The following is a 21,920-nucleotide window of genomic DNA, read 5'->3' as shown; positions in this document are numbered from 1 at the left end:
TTTTTAAAATAGGTCAGAGGACCACATGATACTAATCACTATAAAAGTCCATAAAGAGTGGCATTAATCAACTATGGAGGAAGGGTAGTGGCGTGCGCAAGGTACTCTGGGAGACTATCATTGCCACACATGTCCCACCGACATTTTACTCCAGCCCACCATCTCCTCCTCCAAGTTAACTCATTGAGATCCCATGGAGCAATGAAAATGGGAGAAGTATTTCTTGTCATCGTTAAAGACCCTTTCTGCAGAATCAAGGTCTGCAATTTTTATTGCTCCTTGAGAATTTGAGATTTAGAATTGAATAACCCTTCTTTGAAGCACTAAAAATTCAAAAGGGAAATTAGGGAAAGACCATGCCGGGCGGGCCGCGGGAGCCGGCGTGCTCCCTTACTTATACCATCGTCTGCTACCATGACTGCTACACAATTTAAACCGAAATTGGCCCCAACCTAAAGGGGTTTTGAATTATCGCATTAAATTTTATTATTCTGTGACTTGTAGCCTTTCTATCTTCTCACTCAATTTTTTGGCAACACTGAGGGAATGATTTTCGTAAAGGATTTGTTGTTTGTTTTTGATAAAATATCTCTAGTTTGAAAAGTTATGTCTTTCGACTCAGACATTTCCGAAATGAGTTTAATAAGTCTTCAAAGGGTGGCGCTTAAAGAGGTACTTGAGAAATTATTGGACTATCCGTGGTTTGCACAGAAATTTGGAATTTCAAAAAACTGGACTTTGTTTATAGGAAATGGAGGAGAATGATTGCAACTTTGATCACTTTAGCAAAGATGATCAAATAAAGCAACTAAAAGCCAAGGTGAGTTTCAAAGATTATAGCGTTTGGGCCAGTACAGCATGAGCCATCCAATATAGTATCCCTTTAAAGCGAGTCTCAGCTGTGACTGTGGTTTAGTATAGAAAAAAGGCACTAGATGGTCCAATAGTCAAGGGGTGGAGTTGACTGACCCAATAAGCTTGTCAAAGGCTAGGTCTAGCTCCGCCCTTGAGGACGATTTCTGATTGGTTCCTGCCTTTGGCTACATAAAATTGGTGTGTAGAAGGCTAATCATCGTGTTACGGGCGCCACAGGAGCTGACATTTTCTTTAAAGTATAAATCGCAATAGAAAAACCTTAAGTAAACCAATGTTTATTTGTGGGTGATTAGAAACACCAAAAGCCTATGGTGATAGGCTTATGGAAACACATCCCTCGACCATTTAAAGGGGCTGTCCGGAGCTGTTGGGGTGAAGGGGGGGTCAAACTGTTGGTTAGCATATTGCTTACCCGCCCACCACGACGGTGGCGCCATTCCTTATAGCCAAAGAGCTGGGTGTTTTCCCCCTGAACTAAGGGCGGACTTCACCCCAACAGCTCCGGTTAGCCCCTTTAAAGAGGCACCACAAGAGCCTTGTGGGAGCTCTATGCCTACACACACTAACTGCAGCATTGCAAAGCTCTCGCGCCCTCTGGTGGAGCCCTTGACGAAAAAACCCCTTCTGATCCCCCATTTGTTCACGTCATTGTTGTTTTCTTTCTGGACACTTTAAAAGACATTCTGCGTAGAAGGAAGTCCTATTTTGTAATGCAGCCTATTTTTTCAGTGTAATGGTTTAATATCAAACGTGAAAAAAGAGAGAATGAGAACTTTGTTTACGATAAATGAGAAACTGGATGAAATTGAAAGGCTCAATGGGGTCATTAATGAGTTGGAAAGTAAAATCAAGGACCTGATGGTTTGTAACATTCTTCATTTTCATAGTCGATGAGAAAGAGAATCAGGTTAAAAGTATTAGTTCAATTATTGTTATTTGTTTATAACTTAGGAGGAAAGTGAAAGAGCCAACATTGAATGTGTGAAATTAGAACCCATTGAAAATGATTTAGGACTGAATGAACAGGAATTATCTCATCCTGTTCTGATAAATCAACAAACGGAAGAACAAATACAAAGGTATTTAAAGCAAACAAGGGCTCGTAATAGTAGCCACATCGTACGAGTGGATAACCCCTCTATACCTTACCCTAATGAGTGAATAGCGCTATCTTTTTCAATGCTTAAATGATGTACCGTGCATAAAATCAGAGTGAATAGCCCTCGATTCCCTACTCTAAACAGTGATTAAATTATGACCGTATAAATTTACTTATGCTGTAATTCTAATATTCCGGCGAATCGAAGAACAGATAGTTTTTAGGGATAATCCCCTCGATGAGTTTACAACATAGACTTATGCCGATGCACACTTATCGCATCTTATAAATTTCTAATAAAGACTTATGCCCAGAAACTTTTGAAAGAGAAAGTTTAGTTATAGTGATTACGCATTTTAGTGATTATCCCCTCGAATTACCTTTAGCAATGCTAAAATGATCAAACGCATAACGCTCATTTAACACTATGTTAGCTCTGTCTAAACCCACATTTGAATTAACCGCCAAAACGTTCCAGTCAAACATAACATAGATGGCGATAGCTACCGAACGAGAACGAAACACATGAGGAGCGCGGTAGGAAACGGGGAAAATCGTTATTTATTTAATTAGCACATAAATAAAAAGAAAACAAATATAAAAACCCCAAACATACAAATTCATAAGTATCCGACCCCACAGATAAAAATTCAAAAGTTTCCGACCCCTCAGATTAAGAGGTACCCCACCCCACATCATCCCGACATTTTAGAGATAAGAATAAATAATAAAAAACTCGGAGTTTCTATCAAGTCTCTATGGTTCAGTTGGTAGAATGTCTGCCTATTGTGCCAGCGACCCGGGTTCGATTCCCGGGTATGACCTGAAATGTTTTTAATTAAAATTAAATCTCTAACCGAGGCCAGTAACCCCTATGGGTGGGTTGTGGTAATATAAAGTTCCTTTTAAGCTAAAATCTGCGGATAACGAAGCGACAACCCCGGCCACTACTACTACTACAACGGCTTGGGTCAAACTAAGAGCCTATCGTATACTACGATATGGCTAAAAACCAATGAGAACTTGTCCACGAGGCAGTGGCGTAACGGCGTTTGTTGGGCCCACCCGCGGCCCGACAATAAGGGCCCCTTCTTAAGTGTCGAGCTTTCAAAAAGTATGAGAGCATCACGAACGTTACTACTTTCCCCTTTCATAATTTATAGCAATGCGCCTTGTCGCCGCTTTCTCGACTAAGATTTCTCGCGCATACTAAACTGTAATTCATGCTCTCAACTCTTTTAGAAAATTTTTAATACTATAGGATTCTCTTCGCAAAATTATAGCATTATATAGGACCAGATTAATCAAATTGTAGGATACTGCAGGACCAGATTAATCAAATTTTAGGATTATACAGGACCAGCTTAATCAAATTATAGGATTATACAGGACAAGATTAATCAAATTATAGGATTAAACAGGACCAGGTTAATCAAATTATAGTATTATACAACACCAGATTAATGAAATTATAGTATTATACAACACCAGATTAATAAAATTAAAGGATTATTCGGACCAGATTAATCAAATTATAGGATTATACAGGACCAGATTAATTAAATTATAGGATTATACAACACCAGATTAATCAAATTATACTATTATACAACACCAGATTAATCAAATTAATGGATTATTCGGATCAGATTAATCAAATTAAAGGATTATACAGGACCAGATTAATCAAATTATATGATTATACAGGACCTGATTAATCAATTATATGATAATACAGGACCAGATTAATCAAATTATAGGGTTATACAGGACTCATAAATGATTTGATTTAGAGTGTGGATAATTTTATTTTATTGAGAGCGTAACCACTATAAATAAGCGTTACATCGCACCTAGATCTAAACAAATACTGAAGGTCTCACACAGACAGATTTAGATTTGCAGTGACTATTAATTAAATGAAACTGTAAGCAAAAACAGACTTAAAAGTGAATGATAATGACTAAATCAAGCAATTTAAAAGTGTCGGGTAGGAAGAGATGTTTTGAGAGATGACAGATTTTCAAAACTCTTTTTTATAATTGAATATATTTTAAAGGACTGTGCTATAATTCACTTCAATCTTTGGGCTTAGATATTTAAATGAAAGGTCAGACACGAAATTCAGTTGCGTTATTTTGGAGTTCAGCTCAGAATGCAAAGTAATTGTTATCATTTCACATAAAAACCTTAAAAATCGTATAAATTCAAATTTTGAGGATTGAAGATAAAACTTCCTGAGCGAGCGAAGCGAGGTCCGCGATTTTTTGGTCTCACGAAATGAGATATCACTAATTCTGCGTTTAAAACATCATACAGCTGGGATCATAAACAATTACTTTGAAATCACAAAAATATAGGACTTTATTGGACGATTTGTGAAATTGTAGGGCACTTTATAAAATATAGGACAATCAGTCTATAAGGAAAATTTTGAAAGGGCCCCCAAAAGCTATGGGCCCGCCCGCAGTTGCGGGCTCTGCTCCCCTGTAGTTACGCCACTGCCACGATGGCGGATCTAAAACTAGGACTGTTCACGAGCTCGGGCTTGTGACGATCGAGCCGAGCCGACACTTTGGCAGCTTAATTAATTAACGAGCGAGCTTTTTTAAGGTCGAGCCGAGCCAATAGGCATCGAGCCACTACGACTCGCGAGCATAGTCACTGAAATAGTGCTTTCTTTTTAGTCATTCTTTCCACCAATAGCGTTCCGTTGTATTTTTACAAGAAATAGAGCGTGGGAAAATTTTCTTTCTCTCGCCTCTAACCGTGAGCATATAACGATTTCTTCACACTTTTCCCAGCGGGTTTTACTGAACCATTACATTCCTAAACATGGGATAGCATTTAGAGTCGTTCTCAAGTCTTCTGTTGATAGAAGCAATTTTTGTTGAACTTATACATGTAAACTGAGCCAGCTCGGCTCTAGTCGAGCCGAGCCGGCCGTTTTTTCGAATCGAGCCAAGCCGAGGTTTTAGAAAGCTCGCTCCGCTCGGCTCGTGAACATTCCTATCTAAAACTAGCCTTTGCTAAGCTTAGCAGGCCAGTCATCGCCACCTCTCGACTATGGGAGCATCTTGTGTCATTTGTTTAAACTAAACCTTAGCCAAGTCTCGGCTATGGTTAAGTTTAAGCTCAACTATAATTTTTTACTTGACTGACTAATTTGCGTCCATAAAACTTGATTCTTTAAGCCTTGCCACGATAATCGTGAATAAAATCATAAGTATATAATACTTCTCTTCGAGAGAAGTATACCACAAAGCGGCTGGGTAATTGTAACATGATTCTTTCCAACATCATTTTACATTTGGAGCAAGGTTACTATTAAACCGAATCATGCGCATACGCCATAAATAGTTCCCTCATCATTACTCTATTGGCGCTTAACTATTTGCCAAGGCGCATGCGCTTGTGGATTGTTGTCCCACTTCAAGACAATCAAGGTTTGTGGGTTAGTTGCTGGGGATTTAGTACCAAACAGTTATAGAACTCACCCCACGTTGTGATGCCCATCTGAAGTTTGTTGAGCAGGAAAGCAAATGTTCAAAAAGGGTGAGCCTGGGAAGAATCATGTTACATATAACTAAAGTATTAAGAGGTTACAGAGTGTCATCCTTCTTCCATTATCCCCTTCTGATAAAATGTATTAATCTTTTATTACTGTTGCTATATCAGTTTTGACGATTTTTTATTTGGATAGTTCGCTCAGTATACCAGCTGAGATACCCAGCAACATTTACCAAAGTCTGCTTAAAGTGGAAGCCACGGACCTCGGGCAATTTGGTTTAGGTACGGTGTCACATTTTCGTAATCCTGACACGCAATCTGATGTAGTTCCAGTTTAATAAAACTATTAGGGTTATTTTTTCGTTTTGATCATTAAGGTTCATTGGTAAAAGCTGAAGGTGCTTGCAATATCCAAGGCACGCTGACTGAAGAAGATATTAAGGAAGAATCACCTGAATGTGACGCGGAGGTTGGCAAAGGAAACACATCCCAAACTAAAACTACCTCGAAAAAGGCTAAAAACGCGGGTCTCGGAACGCGAATTATGAAACTATGTATTCCTAAACTAAAATACAGTGACTGTGTTCCTTATTTACCAAACCTTGAGGGCGAAACACAGTTGGAAATGTCTCCTGTCCCAACGACAGATTCGCCTCTCGAGAACAATCTTAAAATTAACAATTCTTATCCTAAATCACGAATTTCTTCGACAAAGAGAGGTAATGAGAGTAAAGCAACTCGATCCAAGAAATTGTGTCTTGTTAAACGTTGGGAATTGTCGTCGCTTGACGCAAATAAGGAAAGCAATTCTCTAGAAGAAGCTCCAGAGAAGAATCTTGATGATAACCAATCCAAAATCACCTTGACCGATTCAAAGAAAACTGATAATAGACAAAATCAAGCTATGAAACTGTACTTGCCAAGCGATTTACCAAGAGTACCGATTGAAGTTGAAGATAATACTTCAGTGTCCAGCTCTGATGCATCCGAAAGTAGCTCGTCAAATAATTCCGAAAGTAATACAACTTCTGCCAGTTCGGAAATTGGTAAGTCATTTTACGCTTAGGGTCAGCAACGATTTTCGGGGCTGGAACGTAAAACTCAAAAATCGTCAAAATTGACCCATTTACAGTAGAAACCTCACTAAAAACAGAGCATGTTTCAAAATTTTCCAGTGGTAGTTCCCCTAACAGGTTTTTTAACCCCGTCCTTTCTAACCCTCATTTCTTCTGTCTTTCCCGGAATTTTTCAGTCTAGTCCTCAATCCTTAGCATTTTAAAGGGGCTGGCCGGAGCTGTTGGGGTGAAGGGGGGGGTCAAACGGTTGGTTAGCATATTGCTTACCCGCCCACCGCAACGGTGGCGCCATTCCTTATGGACAAAGAGCTGGTTGTTTTCCCCCTGAACTGAGGGCGGACTTCACCCCAACAGCGCCGGTTAGCCCCTTTAAGGTAGTGCCGAAGGAACCGCGTCACCGAATAATTGTCCTTCGCGTGTTAGGTTCTATACGAGGCGTTTCAAATATATCGTGTATCCCACCTAGGCCCAAGATGCGTATTTTGCGCGTGAAGCCTTACCGCTTTTGGTCTTACTGATAACAGAAGTTAATGACTTCTTATCCTGGGAAGTATTGAACACTAAGGCTTTATATAGTATCCATCCCTGCTAGTCAAAATTGCCTATGGCAATCGTAAATGAGGGTCGAAAGTTTCCTCCCCACTAGGAAAACTATCTAATCTACTGAAAAAAATCCCACGCCGAGAGGCTGTGGCAATCAAACTATGGGGCGTGTTCAAAACTTCTTCAGCGCCAATCGTTGAAAAGCCGTCTGGCTAGAACTATATGAAAATCCATTACAATCCGTGGGCCTAGGACCCCACACTAGTTTGACCGGAATTTCCAGCAAACTCTATTAACAGCTGTTTTTGTCACCGTTTCTGATTCGTTCCCTCAAACCACAGGACACACCTTAAAGTTTCGTTACTTTCCCGCTGCTGGCGCGCAAATCAGCCTGCCAGCTCAAAATGAGAGAAGCGCCGTAGGTGGCGCGGTGATCGGACCTAATAAGAAGTTGGCTAACAGAGATGGTTCCGGATATGGTTAGAGTCCAATACTTCCCAGGATAAGAAGTCATAAACTTCTGCTGTTAATGAAATATGAAACGATTTATTATTGAAAATGTAAAGGATACAATTTGTAATATATTGAAAATTACTTAATGTATGGAAACGAGGATTTTAAGGAGAAAATGGGGTTAAGGTAAACATCCTTGAGATTTGGGTAGAGCCTTTCGGCAAAATAATGTTATTGTCTTTGCAAACTATCCAATACGTTCTCTTTTCTTCTGACTTAATCGTTGCAATAAGTAAATCACGACTTTGTCACACCCACCGCTTACGCTGAGTGACTGACTACCTTCCTCGGAGAAGTGGCCATCATATTATTAAATTATGATGATATCCGGCTCTTTCAAAATTTACATAACATCATATTCAGTTCATAAGGGTAACGCCAGGGCCAAATAAATGTATGCCACACAGTCGTGAGTTAATTTGGAGTTACGTGTTAACGAATTGCAGTTACTTGCATTTTAACTCCGTCACCTAGAAACAAAAAAGAAGAGAGGACATTATAACGCCTTTCAATAACGGCAGTCATATTATTTTTCCTTCCAAAAGCATATTTATATTGCAATAGACTAAAACCTTAAATATTTTCTTAATAATTAACAACCATTAGTTAGCACTGATACTTTCGGAGACAGTCATCTCGATTCGGAGCGGTATTAATTTTGTTTTCCGAACTTGTTCTCTTTAACTTTGCGTCATTTTAGTGCTCGGCATGACCGGTTTTATCAAGTGCTATGAACAGTACAATGTGTTTGATTCAAATTGTGAGAAGTTTCAGTTTGTTTTTTTTTTTGTGAAGGAAAATCCGAGAAGCAGCGTTCAACTCTTTGCAAATATTCTCCTGAATATAAAAGTCATCTTGAACGTCACATTACATACGGTGCTGAAGATAAACGATTCAAACGTGATCATTTTGACTATACTAGCTTGGAGAACGGTTCTTTGGTCAGAAATGAACATGATTTAACTGCTCCGAGATCGACGTCGTTTTGCGTAATAAAATCCGAAAATATATTTTTTTCTTCCAAAAATCTCGAATGCGGAAGACACGGACTACCTGCCGGAAAATCAGTGTGTTCAGCTTTTGGACCTAATTCCGCTTTAAACTTAGATGAAAACAAAATCTTGGGCGAAAAGCCGCTAATCGATGCTCACTTTCAGTCGTTGTGATTGTAACATGTGTTGGACAAAAGGTTCACACTTTTTGAACTGTAGCACAAAACGGCCTTTCATCCTTTTGAATAATGAAACAAACGCTTAAAATACCCCGTTTTCCCAAGGGTCTTCACTCTTCTTTTATCATCGCTGGTGCTTATTTCGAGCAAAAATACTTTGACAATAGAGAGGGGGTGACAGAGCGAAATAAATTGGTAACTTGTCTTTACGCAGCGTCATCTAGTATTTGATTCTCTCAAAATCAGCTGAAGGTTAAAAGTACAACCTTTCAGGTTTTGAGCCAAGGTTTCTTCTCGCCATTTAAGTTAATCTCCATCCCCTTTTTGTTGATATGCTCGTTTATTCATCAGGAAACGCCTTTGAACAACACTGTTTCAACACGCCTTTTTTTCTGTAATACCGCGTTTTCGTACGCATTACCTTTTTTCATGAAGTTCAATTAAATATTATTGTATTTTTGGTAATAAATTGTAAATGATGTTTGTGGTTTCTATGTTTGCTATGGGAAAATTGAACAAGAAACGTACAAGGGGCTCAAATATTCAACTGAATATAAAAGAGGCCTACAACGTCGCGTATGAAACGGTAACGAAGAAAAACTCTTCAACTGTGATCAGTGAATGTGCCATCTCGCAGAGCTGTCATTTGAACGTCCATCTGCACATTCACCATGGTGAAAAACCCTTCAAATGTGATCAGTGATTATGCCAGTTGTTTACGAACTGGTTTTCTTTGTCTTTGTGTCTTTTTTAAGCCTAAGCATAACCTGTTTTATCAATTGCTTTTGAACAAACAATGTTTTTGAAGCGTGTTGTATGATATCATTTGAGGTTTTGATTTATTTCTTTTCTGTAGGAAAATCCAAGAAAAAATGTTCAACTCGATACAAATATTCACCTGAATATGAATGGGATCTTGAACTTGACATTCGAAAGGATACCAAAGAAAAACGCTTCAAATGTGATCAGTGTGACCATGCAAGTGCGAGGAAGAATGATTTGTTCAGACATCAACGCACTCACAGTGGTGAAAAACCCTTCAAATGTGATCAGTGTGACTATGCAAGTACGTGTAAGAGTGATTTGATCACACATCAACGCATTCACAGTGGTGAAAAACCCTTCAAATGTGATCAGTGTGATTATGCAAGTGCGAGGAAGGATGATTTGTTCAAACATCAACGCATTCACAGTGGTGAAAAACCCTTCAAATGTGATCAGTGTGACTATGCAAGTGCGTGGAAGAATGTTTTGATCATACACAAACGCATTCACAGTGATGAAAAACCCTTCAAATGTAATCAGTGTGACAATGCGTACTCGCAGAAGAATAAATTGATCACTCATCAATGCATTCACAGTGTTTTCAAATGTAATCAGTGTGATTACTCTTTCACACGCAATGATGATTTGTTCAGACATCAACGGATCCACAGTGGTTTAAAACTCTTCAACTGTGATCAGCGTGCAGAAGAAAAATTGATCAATCATCAACGCATTCACAGTGGTGAAAAACCCTTCAAATGTTATCAATGTGACTATCCCAGCACAATGAGTGTAATTTGATCAGATATCAACGTTATAATCGTATGGACTAATTAAGTGGATTGTATTTAAGCATACTCTCAGCAATCTAGAACTTGGAAAGAGCCATTTCAAAATGTGTTAATTGCGCAACTCGTTTTCATTTTCGCTTCACACATTACTGTTCTTTACCACTGTAGTAGATACTAAGAAAAACGTTTTTGTTCGTTGAAAAATTGTAAAAAACCTATCGTTACGGAATAGTCACCGGACCGGCTATGAGATATTACAAAATTGTGGAATGTGTCTAGCCTAACGTCTTAACGGGAAACTGGTAGTGATACTGTATTTGTGTTAGTTATTTTTAAAACCTTCACGAACAGTATTGAATATAACCATGAATTTATTCATTAACCATATTTAATATTAAAAATGATATATCAGTAATGATATCTTCGCTATTAAAGCATGAAATTTTTACCACAATAATTGATTAATATGTTTTTGCTTTGAATCTTGATTTGCTTATTTAATAACTTCATCATTGTCATCACCTCTTGTGCTGGTTGGTCTCAGCAGAAACAGGAGATTGCAAAATTATCGCTAAGCTTAACTTTACCGTTGCTTGTGTTTTGTTCACTACTTTGTAGGCGTTATCATGCACCTACAGAGGTTTAATGGCAGAATATGGCTGTTCATATTGTCACGTATATTTTATTGTACGTTTATTATGGGAAAGTTCGCATTCTGTATAAGACTGTATTACGCAAAGTGATTGTACGTTTATTATGGGAAAGTTCGCATTCTGTATAAGACTGTATTACGCAAGGTTCTAACGTGGAATGAAGTTTGTACTTTATGACATACACAGTCACAATTAGTTAATTTCCGAACGCGACCAAGCTGCAGGGTTGATATCAGTAACACCTGGAATTCATAGATCTTCAACTCGCCATTTTCTGGGCCCTTCTGATTGAAATAAAGGGGAAGAGATGTAGAAACACTCACCGCTGACGTCACATTTAATGCATTTGATGTTAGAAGCTAAGTGACATATACGTAGCTATAGACCCGATTGTAAACAAGTTATCTTTGCGTTGTGTGAACGAGTAAACAAAGGATGACTAGCCGATGAAACGCAAGGAAGGAGGAGCGTGCGATTTAGCAAAGTTTTAAGCCCTTACTCTTACTGTCAATCAGATATTAGTATGGAGTCTATGTCCTCTTAAAGACCCCAAGTGTAAGAAATCTGTGTATTTCTTTTTAAACATTTATTCTTTAGATAATGTAATGTGCAAAGCTCATTAATGTTTATTTGTCTCTGCTCGGGCTTAATCGAAATTAAAATTCGCACATGCTAAACATCAAAAGGCATAAAGCAGACTTGCGTTGTCTCTAAATAGTTCTTTAAGTTTTAAAAAATCTAATCCTCCTTGATCGAAACCGGTGATGACGTCACTTCAAATATATTCAACAGTCATAGATTTGTGGACCCCCTAGGTTTACGTGGAATATAAAGCAATTAAATAAATATAGAATCTGTTTTATAAGTCTATTTTTAATACCTTACAGTTTTTTTTATTACTTTTTTTTCACGTTCTCAAAGTATGTATTAGGTTAGGTAAGGTCAAGTCTTTGGAGACCGCTGTTCGACTCGGACATTGATTATTTTTGTTTACGAACTTGTTTTCTTTGTCTTTGTGTCTCTTTAAGCCTAAGCATAAGCTGTTTTACCAATTGCTTTTGAACAGTACAATGTTTTTGAAGCTTTGTTATGATATCATTTGAGGTTTTAATTTATTTCCTTTCTGTAGGAAAATCCAAGAAAAAATGTTCAACTCGATACAAATATTCACCTGAATATGAAAGGGATCTTGAACTTGACATTCGAAAGAATACCAAAGAAAAACGCTTCAAATGTGATCAGTGTGACTATGCTAGTACGCGGAAGGATGATTTGATCAGACATCAAGGCATTCACAGTGGTGAAAAACCCTTCAAATGTGATCAGTGTGACAATGCGTACTCGCGGAAGAATAATTTGATCACTCATCAACGCATTCACAGTGGTGAAAAACCCTTCAAATGTGATTAGTGTGACTATGCATGTACGCGGAAGAATGTTTTGATCATACATGAACGCATTCACAGTGGTGAAAAACCCTTCAAATGTGATCAGTGTGACAATGCTTACTCACAGAAGAATAATTTGATCACTCATCAACGCACTCACAGTGGTGAAAAACGCTTCAAATGTAATCAATGTGACTATGCAAGTGCGAGGAAGAATGGTTTGTTCAGACATCAACGCATTCACAGTGGTGAAAAACCCTTCAAATGTAATCAGTGTGACAATGCGTACACGCAGAAGAATGGTTTGTTCAGACATCAACGTATTCACAGTGGTGAAAAACCCTTCAAATGTAATCAGTGTGACAATGCGTACTCGCAGAAGAATAATTTGATGGCTCATCAACGCATTCACAGTGGTGAAAAACCCTTCAAATGTGATCAGTGTGATTATGGCAGCGCATGGAAGGGCCATTTAATCCGACATCAACGTAGTAATCACTAGGAATAATAAAATGGATTATAGTTAAGAGTACTTAGCAAATTTGGAAAGAACATTTAATAAATGTATATTATTGCAAAATGTTTTCATTTTCTGAATAAATATTACTGTTCTTTTCAATTGTATTAGGTAATTCATATAGACATAGAGCCTGTATGGTTGTGTGCTTTAAATATACCGCAGTATATTAAAATGGCGGCCGGAACTAACCAAATATCTTAACGGGCAACGCCGAACCTTTTTATCCACATCGTATGATGAACATTAGAGAGCTGCATTTCAGTTTCAAACGTTACCATTTCCATACCATTTTTGTTCATATTTTTGTTTACCGATTCCACCCATATTTTTCATCAACCTCCCCATCCGTTACCGATCCGTGGTTTCCAAATACCAACCATTCCCAATTAAGATAGGTTATTGCAGTTCCAACCATTACCGAAATGAACAATAGCAGAAAACCAGTTCCCTACCATAGTGTCCGAAAGAATATAACCCTTGAGCGTCTTGGTTTGGCCCAAAATTACCACTGCAATACGTGTTCTTCATCGGGAGTTTTTAGTAAAAATAAGGAGGCTGAACAACTGTAGAAAAATTTCACTTGACTGAGGGACTCTTGTTCGTCCGTCGCTAAGTAGCATGAATCACTTCCCAAAATATCTATTCCGAAAATTTGGCGCTAAAACTTACAATGGACCGATTGACAGCTATAATAGCCGTGAATCTCGTGTGCTAAAGTAATAGGAATACGAGCTAGAAGACGGTACTGTGAGCTTAGCTAGCTAGTAACTAGGCTACAACAAACTGAGTGAGATGAGTAGTAGTGGCATCTATATTATATTGCCATATATCGTCTAATACAGTCAAAGGCAGATATCTGCCATTACTCAATGGCAAAACCCTTTTTATATATATTTTTGAATTTTATTATCTTGTGAAGTGATATTTTTCGTTCTTTTTTTACAAGGATGGGGATTGTAATAGAAAGTTTAAGCATTTCACTTAATTGTACAAGTGAGGTTAATGATTTTGAATTGTGTTTTACGTTTTCTCGATATATCTAAAGCGAAACAATCGAATATTGGAATGCCTTAATATAATGGAAGGTTTTAAAGTCTTCCTTTAAAATTTCTGTCACGCATTCAATCCCGCTCCTCTATTTAAACATTCAGGGAAATCGAGGTTAACGTTAAATGAAAAAGCAAGTATATACTGATGGTATACTTTATTGAATAGTCTTAAGGCGGTGTTTATTACGATCCCAGAATTTATGCGTATTTCTCGAGAAAGCGAAAATAATTTTAAAAGCAAAAGGAAGTATATAGTATCTTTATATATTTAATATAGTATATAGTGTCTTTATATATTTAACTAGCCGTTACCCGCGGCGTCGCTCGCGTGTAATAAGAACTTCCATCTAAAATGATATAAATAATGTGTAGATTTTACTGATGACTTATATTTTTGTAGCACCCTATAGGCACTCGGCACAGTCCGTCAGCCCGTCGGGATACTTTTTATTACTTTTCACGCGGACATTATTCCATAAAGAAGGGTTTTTAAGTTTTTGGCCGCCATTTAAAAAGATGGCAACAAATTGAACCCAAAATACCATTCAGCCCGTCTATAGGTTAAAGGAAACCATTGTACTAAATATTTGTGAAATCGGTTGAAACGCGCGGACTTTATTGCATAGAGAATATTTTCTTACATTTCTGGGCGCCATTTTAAAAGATGGCGAAAAATCGAACCCGAAAGACCATTCAGCCCGTCTTAAAGTTAAAGCAAACCAATGTACTAAATATTTGTGAAATCGGTTGAAACGCGCGTACTTAATTGCATAGAGAATATTTTTTACATTTGTGGGCGCCATTTTTTAAGATGGCGGCGGATTGGAAAAATCTTTCTTAGTACGCGCCTACTACTTATGAGTAACGTTCCTTCAAATTTTCAGCCTTCAAGGGCAAGCGGTTTGGGCTGGGCGTTGATTATCAGTCAGTCTGTCAGTCAGTCAGTCAGGACTTTGATTTATATAGATATAGATATAGTATATAGTATCTTTATATATTTAATATAGTATATAGTATCTTTATATATTTAATATAGTATATAGTATCTTTATATATTTAATATAGTATATAGTATCTTTATATATTTAATATAGTATATAGTATCTTTATATATTTAATATAGTATATAGTATCTTTATATATTTAATATAGTATATAGTATCTTTATATATTTAATATAGTATATAGTATCTTTATATATTTAATATAGTGTTAGTTATTTTTAAAACCTTCACGAACAATATTGAATATAACCACGAATTTATTCATTAACAATGTTTAATATTAAAAATGGAATATCAGTAATGATATCTTCGCTATTAAAGAATCTGAATGATAATTTTTACCACATTTATTGATTAATATGTTTTTGCTTTGAATCTTAATTTGCTTCTTTAATAACTTCATCCTTGTCATGACTGATTGTGCTAGTTGGTCTCAGCAGAAAAAGGAGATTGCAAAATTATCGCTAAGCTTAACTTTACCGTTGCTTGTGTTTTTTCACTACTTTGTAGGTGTTATCATGCACCTACGGAGGTTTAATGGCAGAATATGGCTGTTCATATTGTCAGGTGTATTTTATTTTACGTTTATTATGGGAAAGTTCGCATTCTGTATAAGACTGTATTACGCAAAGTTCTAACGTTGAATGAAGTTTGTTCTTTATGACATACACAGTCACAAATAGTTAATTTCCAAATTCGACCAAGCTGCAGGGTTGATATCAGTAACACAACTTACACAAGGAACTCAAAAATCTTTTGGAAACCGCTGTTTCGACTCGGACATGGATTATTTTTGTTCACGAACTTATTTCTTTGTCTTTGTGTCTTTTTAAGCATAACCTGTTTTATCAATTGCTTTGGAACAAAACAATGTTTTTGAAGCGTGTTTTGTGATATCATTTGAGGTTTTAATTTATTTCTTTTCTATAGGAAAATCCAAGAAAAAATGTTCAACTCGATACAAATATTCACCTGAATATGAAAGGGATATTGAACTTGACATTCGAAAGGATACCAAAGAAAAACGCTTCAAATGTGATCAGTGTGATTATGGCAGCAAGGATTGGTATAATTTGATCACTCATCAACGCATTCACAGCGGTGAAAAACCCTTCAGATGTGATCAGTGTGACTATGCAAGTACGCGGAAGCATGTTTTGATCATACACAAACGCGTTCACAGTAGTGAAAAACCCTTCAAATGTGATCAGTGCGACAATGCGTACTCGCAGAAGAATAATTTGATCGCTCATCAACGCATTCACAGTGGTGAAAAACCCTTCAAATGTGATCAGTGTGACTATGCCTGTACGCAGAATAATAATTTGATCAAACATGAACGCATTCATAGCCGTGAAAAACCCTTCAAATGTAATCAGTGTGACAATGCGTACACGGTGAAGAATAATTTGATCTCTCATCAACGCATTTACAGTGGTGAAAAACCCTTCAAATGTGATCAGTGTGACTATGCAAGTGCGAGGAAGAATGATTTGATCAAACATCAACGCACTCACAGTGGTGAAAAACCCTTCAAATGTGATCAGTGTGAATATGCGTGCACGCAGAAGAATAAATTGGTCACTCATCAATGCATTCACAGTGGTGAAAAACCTTTCAAATGTTATCAGTGTGACTATTCCAGCACAATGAAGAGTAATTTGATCAGATATCAACGTTATAATCATATGGACTAATTAAGTGGATTGTATTTAAGCATACTCAGCAATTTAGAACTTGGAAAGAACCATTTCAAAATGTGTTAATTGCGCAACGCGTTTTCATTTTCGCTTCACTAATTACTGTTCTTTACCACTGTAGTAGATACTCACTAAGAAAAAAGTTTGAGTTCGTTGAAAAATTGTAAAAACCAATCGTTACGGAATAGTCACCGGACGGGCTATACAGGGTGTTTCTGAAAAGTCCATCACAAATTAAGGGGCGTGTTTATGGGACCAAACTGAGCGGAAAGTACCAAAGAACATGGGGTGTACAACATTTTGTTACGGAGATATGGCCTTCCAAACATTCGCCCCTAAAACAAGGAAATATCCAAAAATGATGAGTAACACTTAAGACCGACTAACCAGCTTGTTTAAAATTACTAGACAATTTCAATAGCCTTTAATCGAACAATTGATTTCTACCTTTACTAATCAGAAGCGTATAAATGAGTAGAAGTATGCCTACGGTGGTAATGTAAAATTAATCCCAAGTGACATGATGTTTCAAGATCTTCCCAGCACCAAGTAAAATGGTTCTGATTGAAGGGACTTTTATTAGCACAGCGTAAACAACGTTATTTTCAGGAATTAGTCCAAATGTCCACGGGCGGCATTACAAAAACGAGGCAGTCTTTCGAATGATACTTGGACATGTTGGAAGATCCCTGGCTTGTTCCTGTTATCTCAAACCGTAAAAAGCTACGCAAATCTTCATCATCACGGACAACACTCTTGTACGTTAGGTATGACCTTGAGAAAACCTAAAAGGACATCTCGAATGTATTTGAAAAACCCATCTCCAATTAAGGGGCGTGTTGTTTGTTTCCAACAGAGTAAACTCGCCCAGAGAACAATTACAATGCAGAGCCACGTTTCGGCGTTAATGGCCCACAAAGGTGGTCCCAAACAAAAGAACAAACTTTAATTTGTTTCGTTCAGTAAGTGTTTCATGTGTCATAGATAAAACGCCATGATTAATGCACAAAGAAAATGTTATTGACAAGTTTTCGGACCGCGATGCTGAAATGTGGTGGTGCACCATCGTGCATGAACCACATTCTGTTTATTAAACCTAAGGGTACGTCTTCGAGTAGTTCTGGTAAATCGTCCCGTAAGAACTACAAGTAAGCCACACCGTTTAACCTGGGCTCTAGGAAATATGGCCCAATTAAATTGTCACCCACAATACTACACCACACGTTTAAGCTGAATTGTACTTTGTGAATTCTAACGCAAGTTGCGTGTGGTTTTTTCTTAATCAGCAAACCAATTGGCGGCTGCTTGTTTTTGGATCGTCCTCGAAAATAGTGAGAACTTCGCCTATTCTTAAAAAACAGAGCACTAAAACAGAGCACTATGTTTTTTAAGAAAGGAATAAAACACTTACTGAACGAAACAAATTAAAGTTTGTTCTTTTGTTTGGGACCACCTTTGTGGGCCATTAACGCCGAAACGTGGCTCTGCATTGTAATTGTTCTCTGGGCGAGTTTACTCTGTTGGAAACAAACAACACGCCCCTTAATTGGAGATGGGTTTTTCAAATACATTCGAGATGTCCTTTTAGGTTTTCTCAAGGTCATACCTAACGTACAAGAGTGTTGTCCGTGATGATGAAGATTTGCGTAGCTTTTTACGGTTTGAGATAACAGGAACAAGCCAGGGATCTTCCAACATGTCCAAGTATCATTCGAAAGACTGCCTCGTTTTTGTAATGCCGCCCGTGGACATTTGGACTAATTCCTGAAAATAACGTTGTTTACGCTGTGCTAATAAAAGTCCCTTCAATCAGAACCATTTTACTTGGTGCTGGGAAGATCTTGAAACATCATGTCACTTGGGATTAATTTTACATTACCACCGTAGGCATACTTCTACTCATTTAAACGCTTCTGATTAGTAAAGGTAGAAATCAATTGTTCGATTAAAGGCTATTGAAATTGTCTAGTAATTTTAAACAAGCTGGTTAGTCGGTCTTAAGTGTTACTCCTCATTTTTGGATATTTCCTTGTTTTAGGGGCGAATGTTTGGAAGGCCATATCTCCGTAACAAAATGTTGTACACCCCATGTTCTTTGGTACTTTCCGCTCAGTTTGGTCCCATAAACACGCCCCTTAATTTGTGATGGACTTTTCAGAAACACCCTGTATGATATTACAAAATTGTGGAATGTAACTAGCCTAACGTCTTAACGGGAAACTGGTAATGATACTATGTTTGTGTTAGCATAAGTCTAATAGACTTATGGTGTTAGTTATTTTTAAAACCTTCACGAACAATATTGAATATAACCATGAATTTATTCACTAACAAATTTAATATTAAAAATGATATATCAGTAATGATATCTTCGCTATTAAAGAATGATATGTTTACCACAATAATTGATTAATATGTTTTTGCTTTGAATCTTAATTTGCTTCTTTAATAACTTCATCGTTGTCATCACTTCTTGTGCTAGTTGGTCTCAGCAGAAACAGGAGATTGCAAAATTATCGCTAAGCTTAACTTTACCGTTGCTTTTGTTTTGTTCACTACTTTGTAGGTGTTATCATGCACCTACGGAGGTTTAATGGCAGAATAAGGCTGTTCATTTTGTCAGGTGTATTTTATTGTACCATAAGTCTATTATGTAAGGTCCCCATAAGTATGAGTCCCCAATTAGGTCCTATACAACCGGCATTGTACTCTTATTAACATTTTGAAAATTTGGCGGGTACGATAAAAGCGCCATCTATAATTCCTAGGCTGTTTGCTTATACCGGAAGTTAGGATAGGACTTTTAACTTTTTCACCAATTGGGGAATGGCGGCGGGTACCGTTTACATTGCTGTTTATTTGGTAAAATCATGTCACATATTTTAAATATAACGGCGGAGACAAATAAAAGCGGTCATTGTCATCTTTACGTGGAGGATTAAGTTAAGTTTCAAGATGAAAACAAGCTACACTTTCACTGACTGAAGTAATGTATCTGGAAGTTTTTCTTGATAAGACATTAAATGGCAAGGCTTAACCTGAGATTGAACATATTTAACGGTGTTAAGAAGATAATCTAATAGTAACACTAGATACTTTTCGTGCAAATTGTTTTCTACAAACCTTGAATAATTTCTACCTCTTTATGTGTTAGTTAAATGGACTTCATTTAAATACTACTTTAGTTTAGGCTAATACTTCCTAGCTCCATTCCTGGCTGCCGCCATTTTTAAACCTGCCTACAAGATTCATTCTTTAAGACTAAGACATGCGCAGTACGAAATTCAATTACGTCAGCTCCGCTTTGTGGTACCTCCAGAGTCCGACAGGGGGCGACGAAATTTCCTTACCTGCTTCCTTCATTAGGGGCATTTGCTAATGACTTAAATTGACTTTGTTTCTGACTTATGGGGACCTTACATAATAGACTTATGATTGTACGTTTATTATGGAAAAGTTTGCATTCTGTATAAGACTGTATTACGCAAAGTTCTAACGTGGAATGAAGTTTGTTCTTTATGACATACACAGTCACAATTAGTTAATTTCCGAATTCGACCAAGCTGCAGGGTTGATATCAGTAACACCTGGAATTCAAAGATCTTCAACTCGCCATTTTCTGGGCCCTTCTGATTGAAATAAAGTTGAAGAGATGTAGAAACACTCACCCCTGACGTCACATTTAATGTATTTGATGTTATGGCTCCTTTCCTTTGTTTAACTTCGTCATCACTTCTAGTTCTAGTTGGTTTCAGCAGAAACAGGAGAGACTGCAAAATTGTCTCTAAGCTTAACTTTACCTACGGAGGTTTAATGGCAGAAAGTTGCTGTTCATATTGTCACGTGTATTTTTTAGACGTTTATTATGGGGAAGTTTGCATTCTGTATTACACAAGTGTCTAATGTGGGGTCAAGTTAGAATCTTCCACGTTCTCAACGCATATATTAGATTTGGTAAAGTCAAACTTTTGGATACCGCTGTTTCGACTCGGACATGGATTATTATTGTTTCTGAACTTGTTTCGTTTGCCTTTGTGTCTTTTCAAGCCTAAGCATAACCAGTTTTATCAATTGCCTTTGAAGATTGAAGTGTTTGTGATTCGAGTTGTATGATATCATATGATATTTTAATCTATTTCCTTTCAGTAGGAAAATCCAAGAAAAAATGTTCAACTCGATACAAATATTCACCTGAAAATAAAAGGGAGCTTGAACTTGACATTCGAAAGAATACCAAAGAAAAACGCTTCAAATGTGATCAGTGTGATTATGCAAGTACGTGGAAGAGTAGTTTGATCAGACATCAACGCATTCACAGTGGTGAAAAACCCTTCAAATGTGATCAGTGTGACAATGCGTACTCGCAGAAGAATAATTTGATCATACACAAACGCATTCACAGTGGTGAAAAACCATTCAAATGTGATCAGTGTGACTATGCAAGTACGCGCAAGAATAATTTGATCCTACACAAAAGCATTCACAGTGGTGAAAACCATTCAAATGTGATCAGTGTGACCATGCAAGTACGCGCAAGAATGTTTTGATCATACACAAACGCATTCACAGTGGTGAAAAACCCTTCGGGTGTGATCAATGTGACTATGCAAGTGCGCGAAAGGATGATTTGACCAGACATCAATGCATTCACACTGGTGAAAAATCCTTTAAATGTGATCAGTGTGATTATGGTAGCGCACGAAAGAGCCATTTAATCCGACATCAATGCATTCACACTGGTGAAAAATCCTTTAAATGTGATCAGTGTGATTATGGTAGCGCACGAAAGAGCCATTTAATCCGACATCAACTCATTCACAGTGGTGAAAAACCCTTCAAATGTGATCAGTGAGACTAAGAATTCACGCGCAAGAATAATTTGATCAGACATCAACGTTATAATCACATGGACTAATTAAGTGGATTGTATTTAAGCATACTCTCAGCAATCTAGAACTTGGAAAGAGCCATTTCAAAATGTGTTAATTGCGCAACTCGTTTTCATTTTCGCTTCACACATTACTGTGTTAACTCGCATAGTTAATACGTGTGTCAAGAAAATAAAGTCAATCGTAAAGTTGAAATAAGAACATAGTAAACGTTTATTCGGTAAATCAGGTACTCGTATACATAATACTGTCGACGACCTAACCTCGCTCGACGCGAGAGAAAAAGAGAGTGTCCCCTATTGGGTATCGGACCCCATATATATAACCTCGGTTCTAGATAATCGATAATAGTGCTAGTCCCGCCATCTATGAT

The 21,920-nt window shown here is 37.4% G+C and overlaps 1 protein-coding gene across 1 annotated transcript; it reads left to right on the top strand.

Annotated features, from left to right (window-relative positions):
* The first annotated feature begins 429 nt into the window (after window positions 1-429).
* LOC149587303 (uncharacterized) lies at window positions 430-10,801 on the top strand. The gene is made up of 7 exons (XM_089863417.1): window positions 430-672; window positions 749-820; window positions 1,606-1,737; window positions 1,828-1,955; window positions 5,679-5,767; window positions 5,863-6,531; window positions 9,645-10,801. The coding sequence occupies exons 1-7, from the start codon at window positions 607-609 to the stop codon at window positions 10,352-10,354; spliced, it is 1,866 nt and encodes a 621-aa protein (XP_089719543.1). The 5' UTR covers window positions 430-606; the 3' UTR covers window positions 10,355-10,801.
* The last annotated feature ends 11,119 nt before the right edge of the window (window positions 10,802-21,920 follow it).

The sequence above is a fragment of the Phalangium opilio genome, unplaced genomic scaffold, assembly GCF_054372755.1.
Source record: "Phalangium opilio isolate 3A_F unplaced genomic scaffold, DU_Popi_V2 ptg001170l_1, whole genome shotgun sequence".
Classification (NCBI taxonomy): domain Eukaryota; kingdom Metazoa; phylum Arthropoda; class Arachnida; order Opiliones; family Phalangiidae; genus Phalangium; species Phalangium opilio.
The sequence above is the reverse complement of the archived record's forward strand: the minus strand, read 5'-3'. Positions and strand labels throughout refer to the sequence as shown.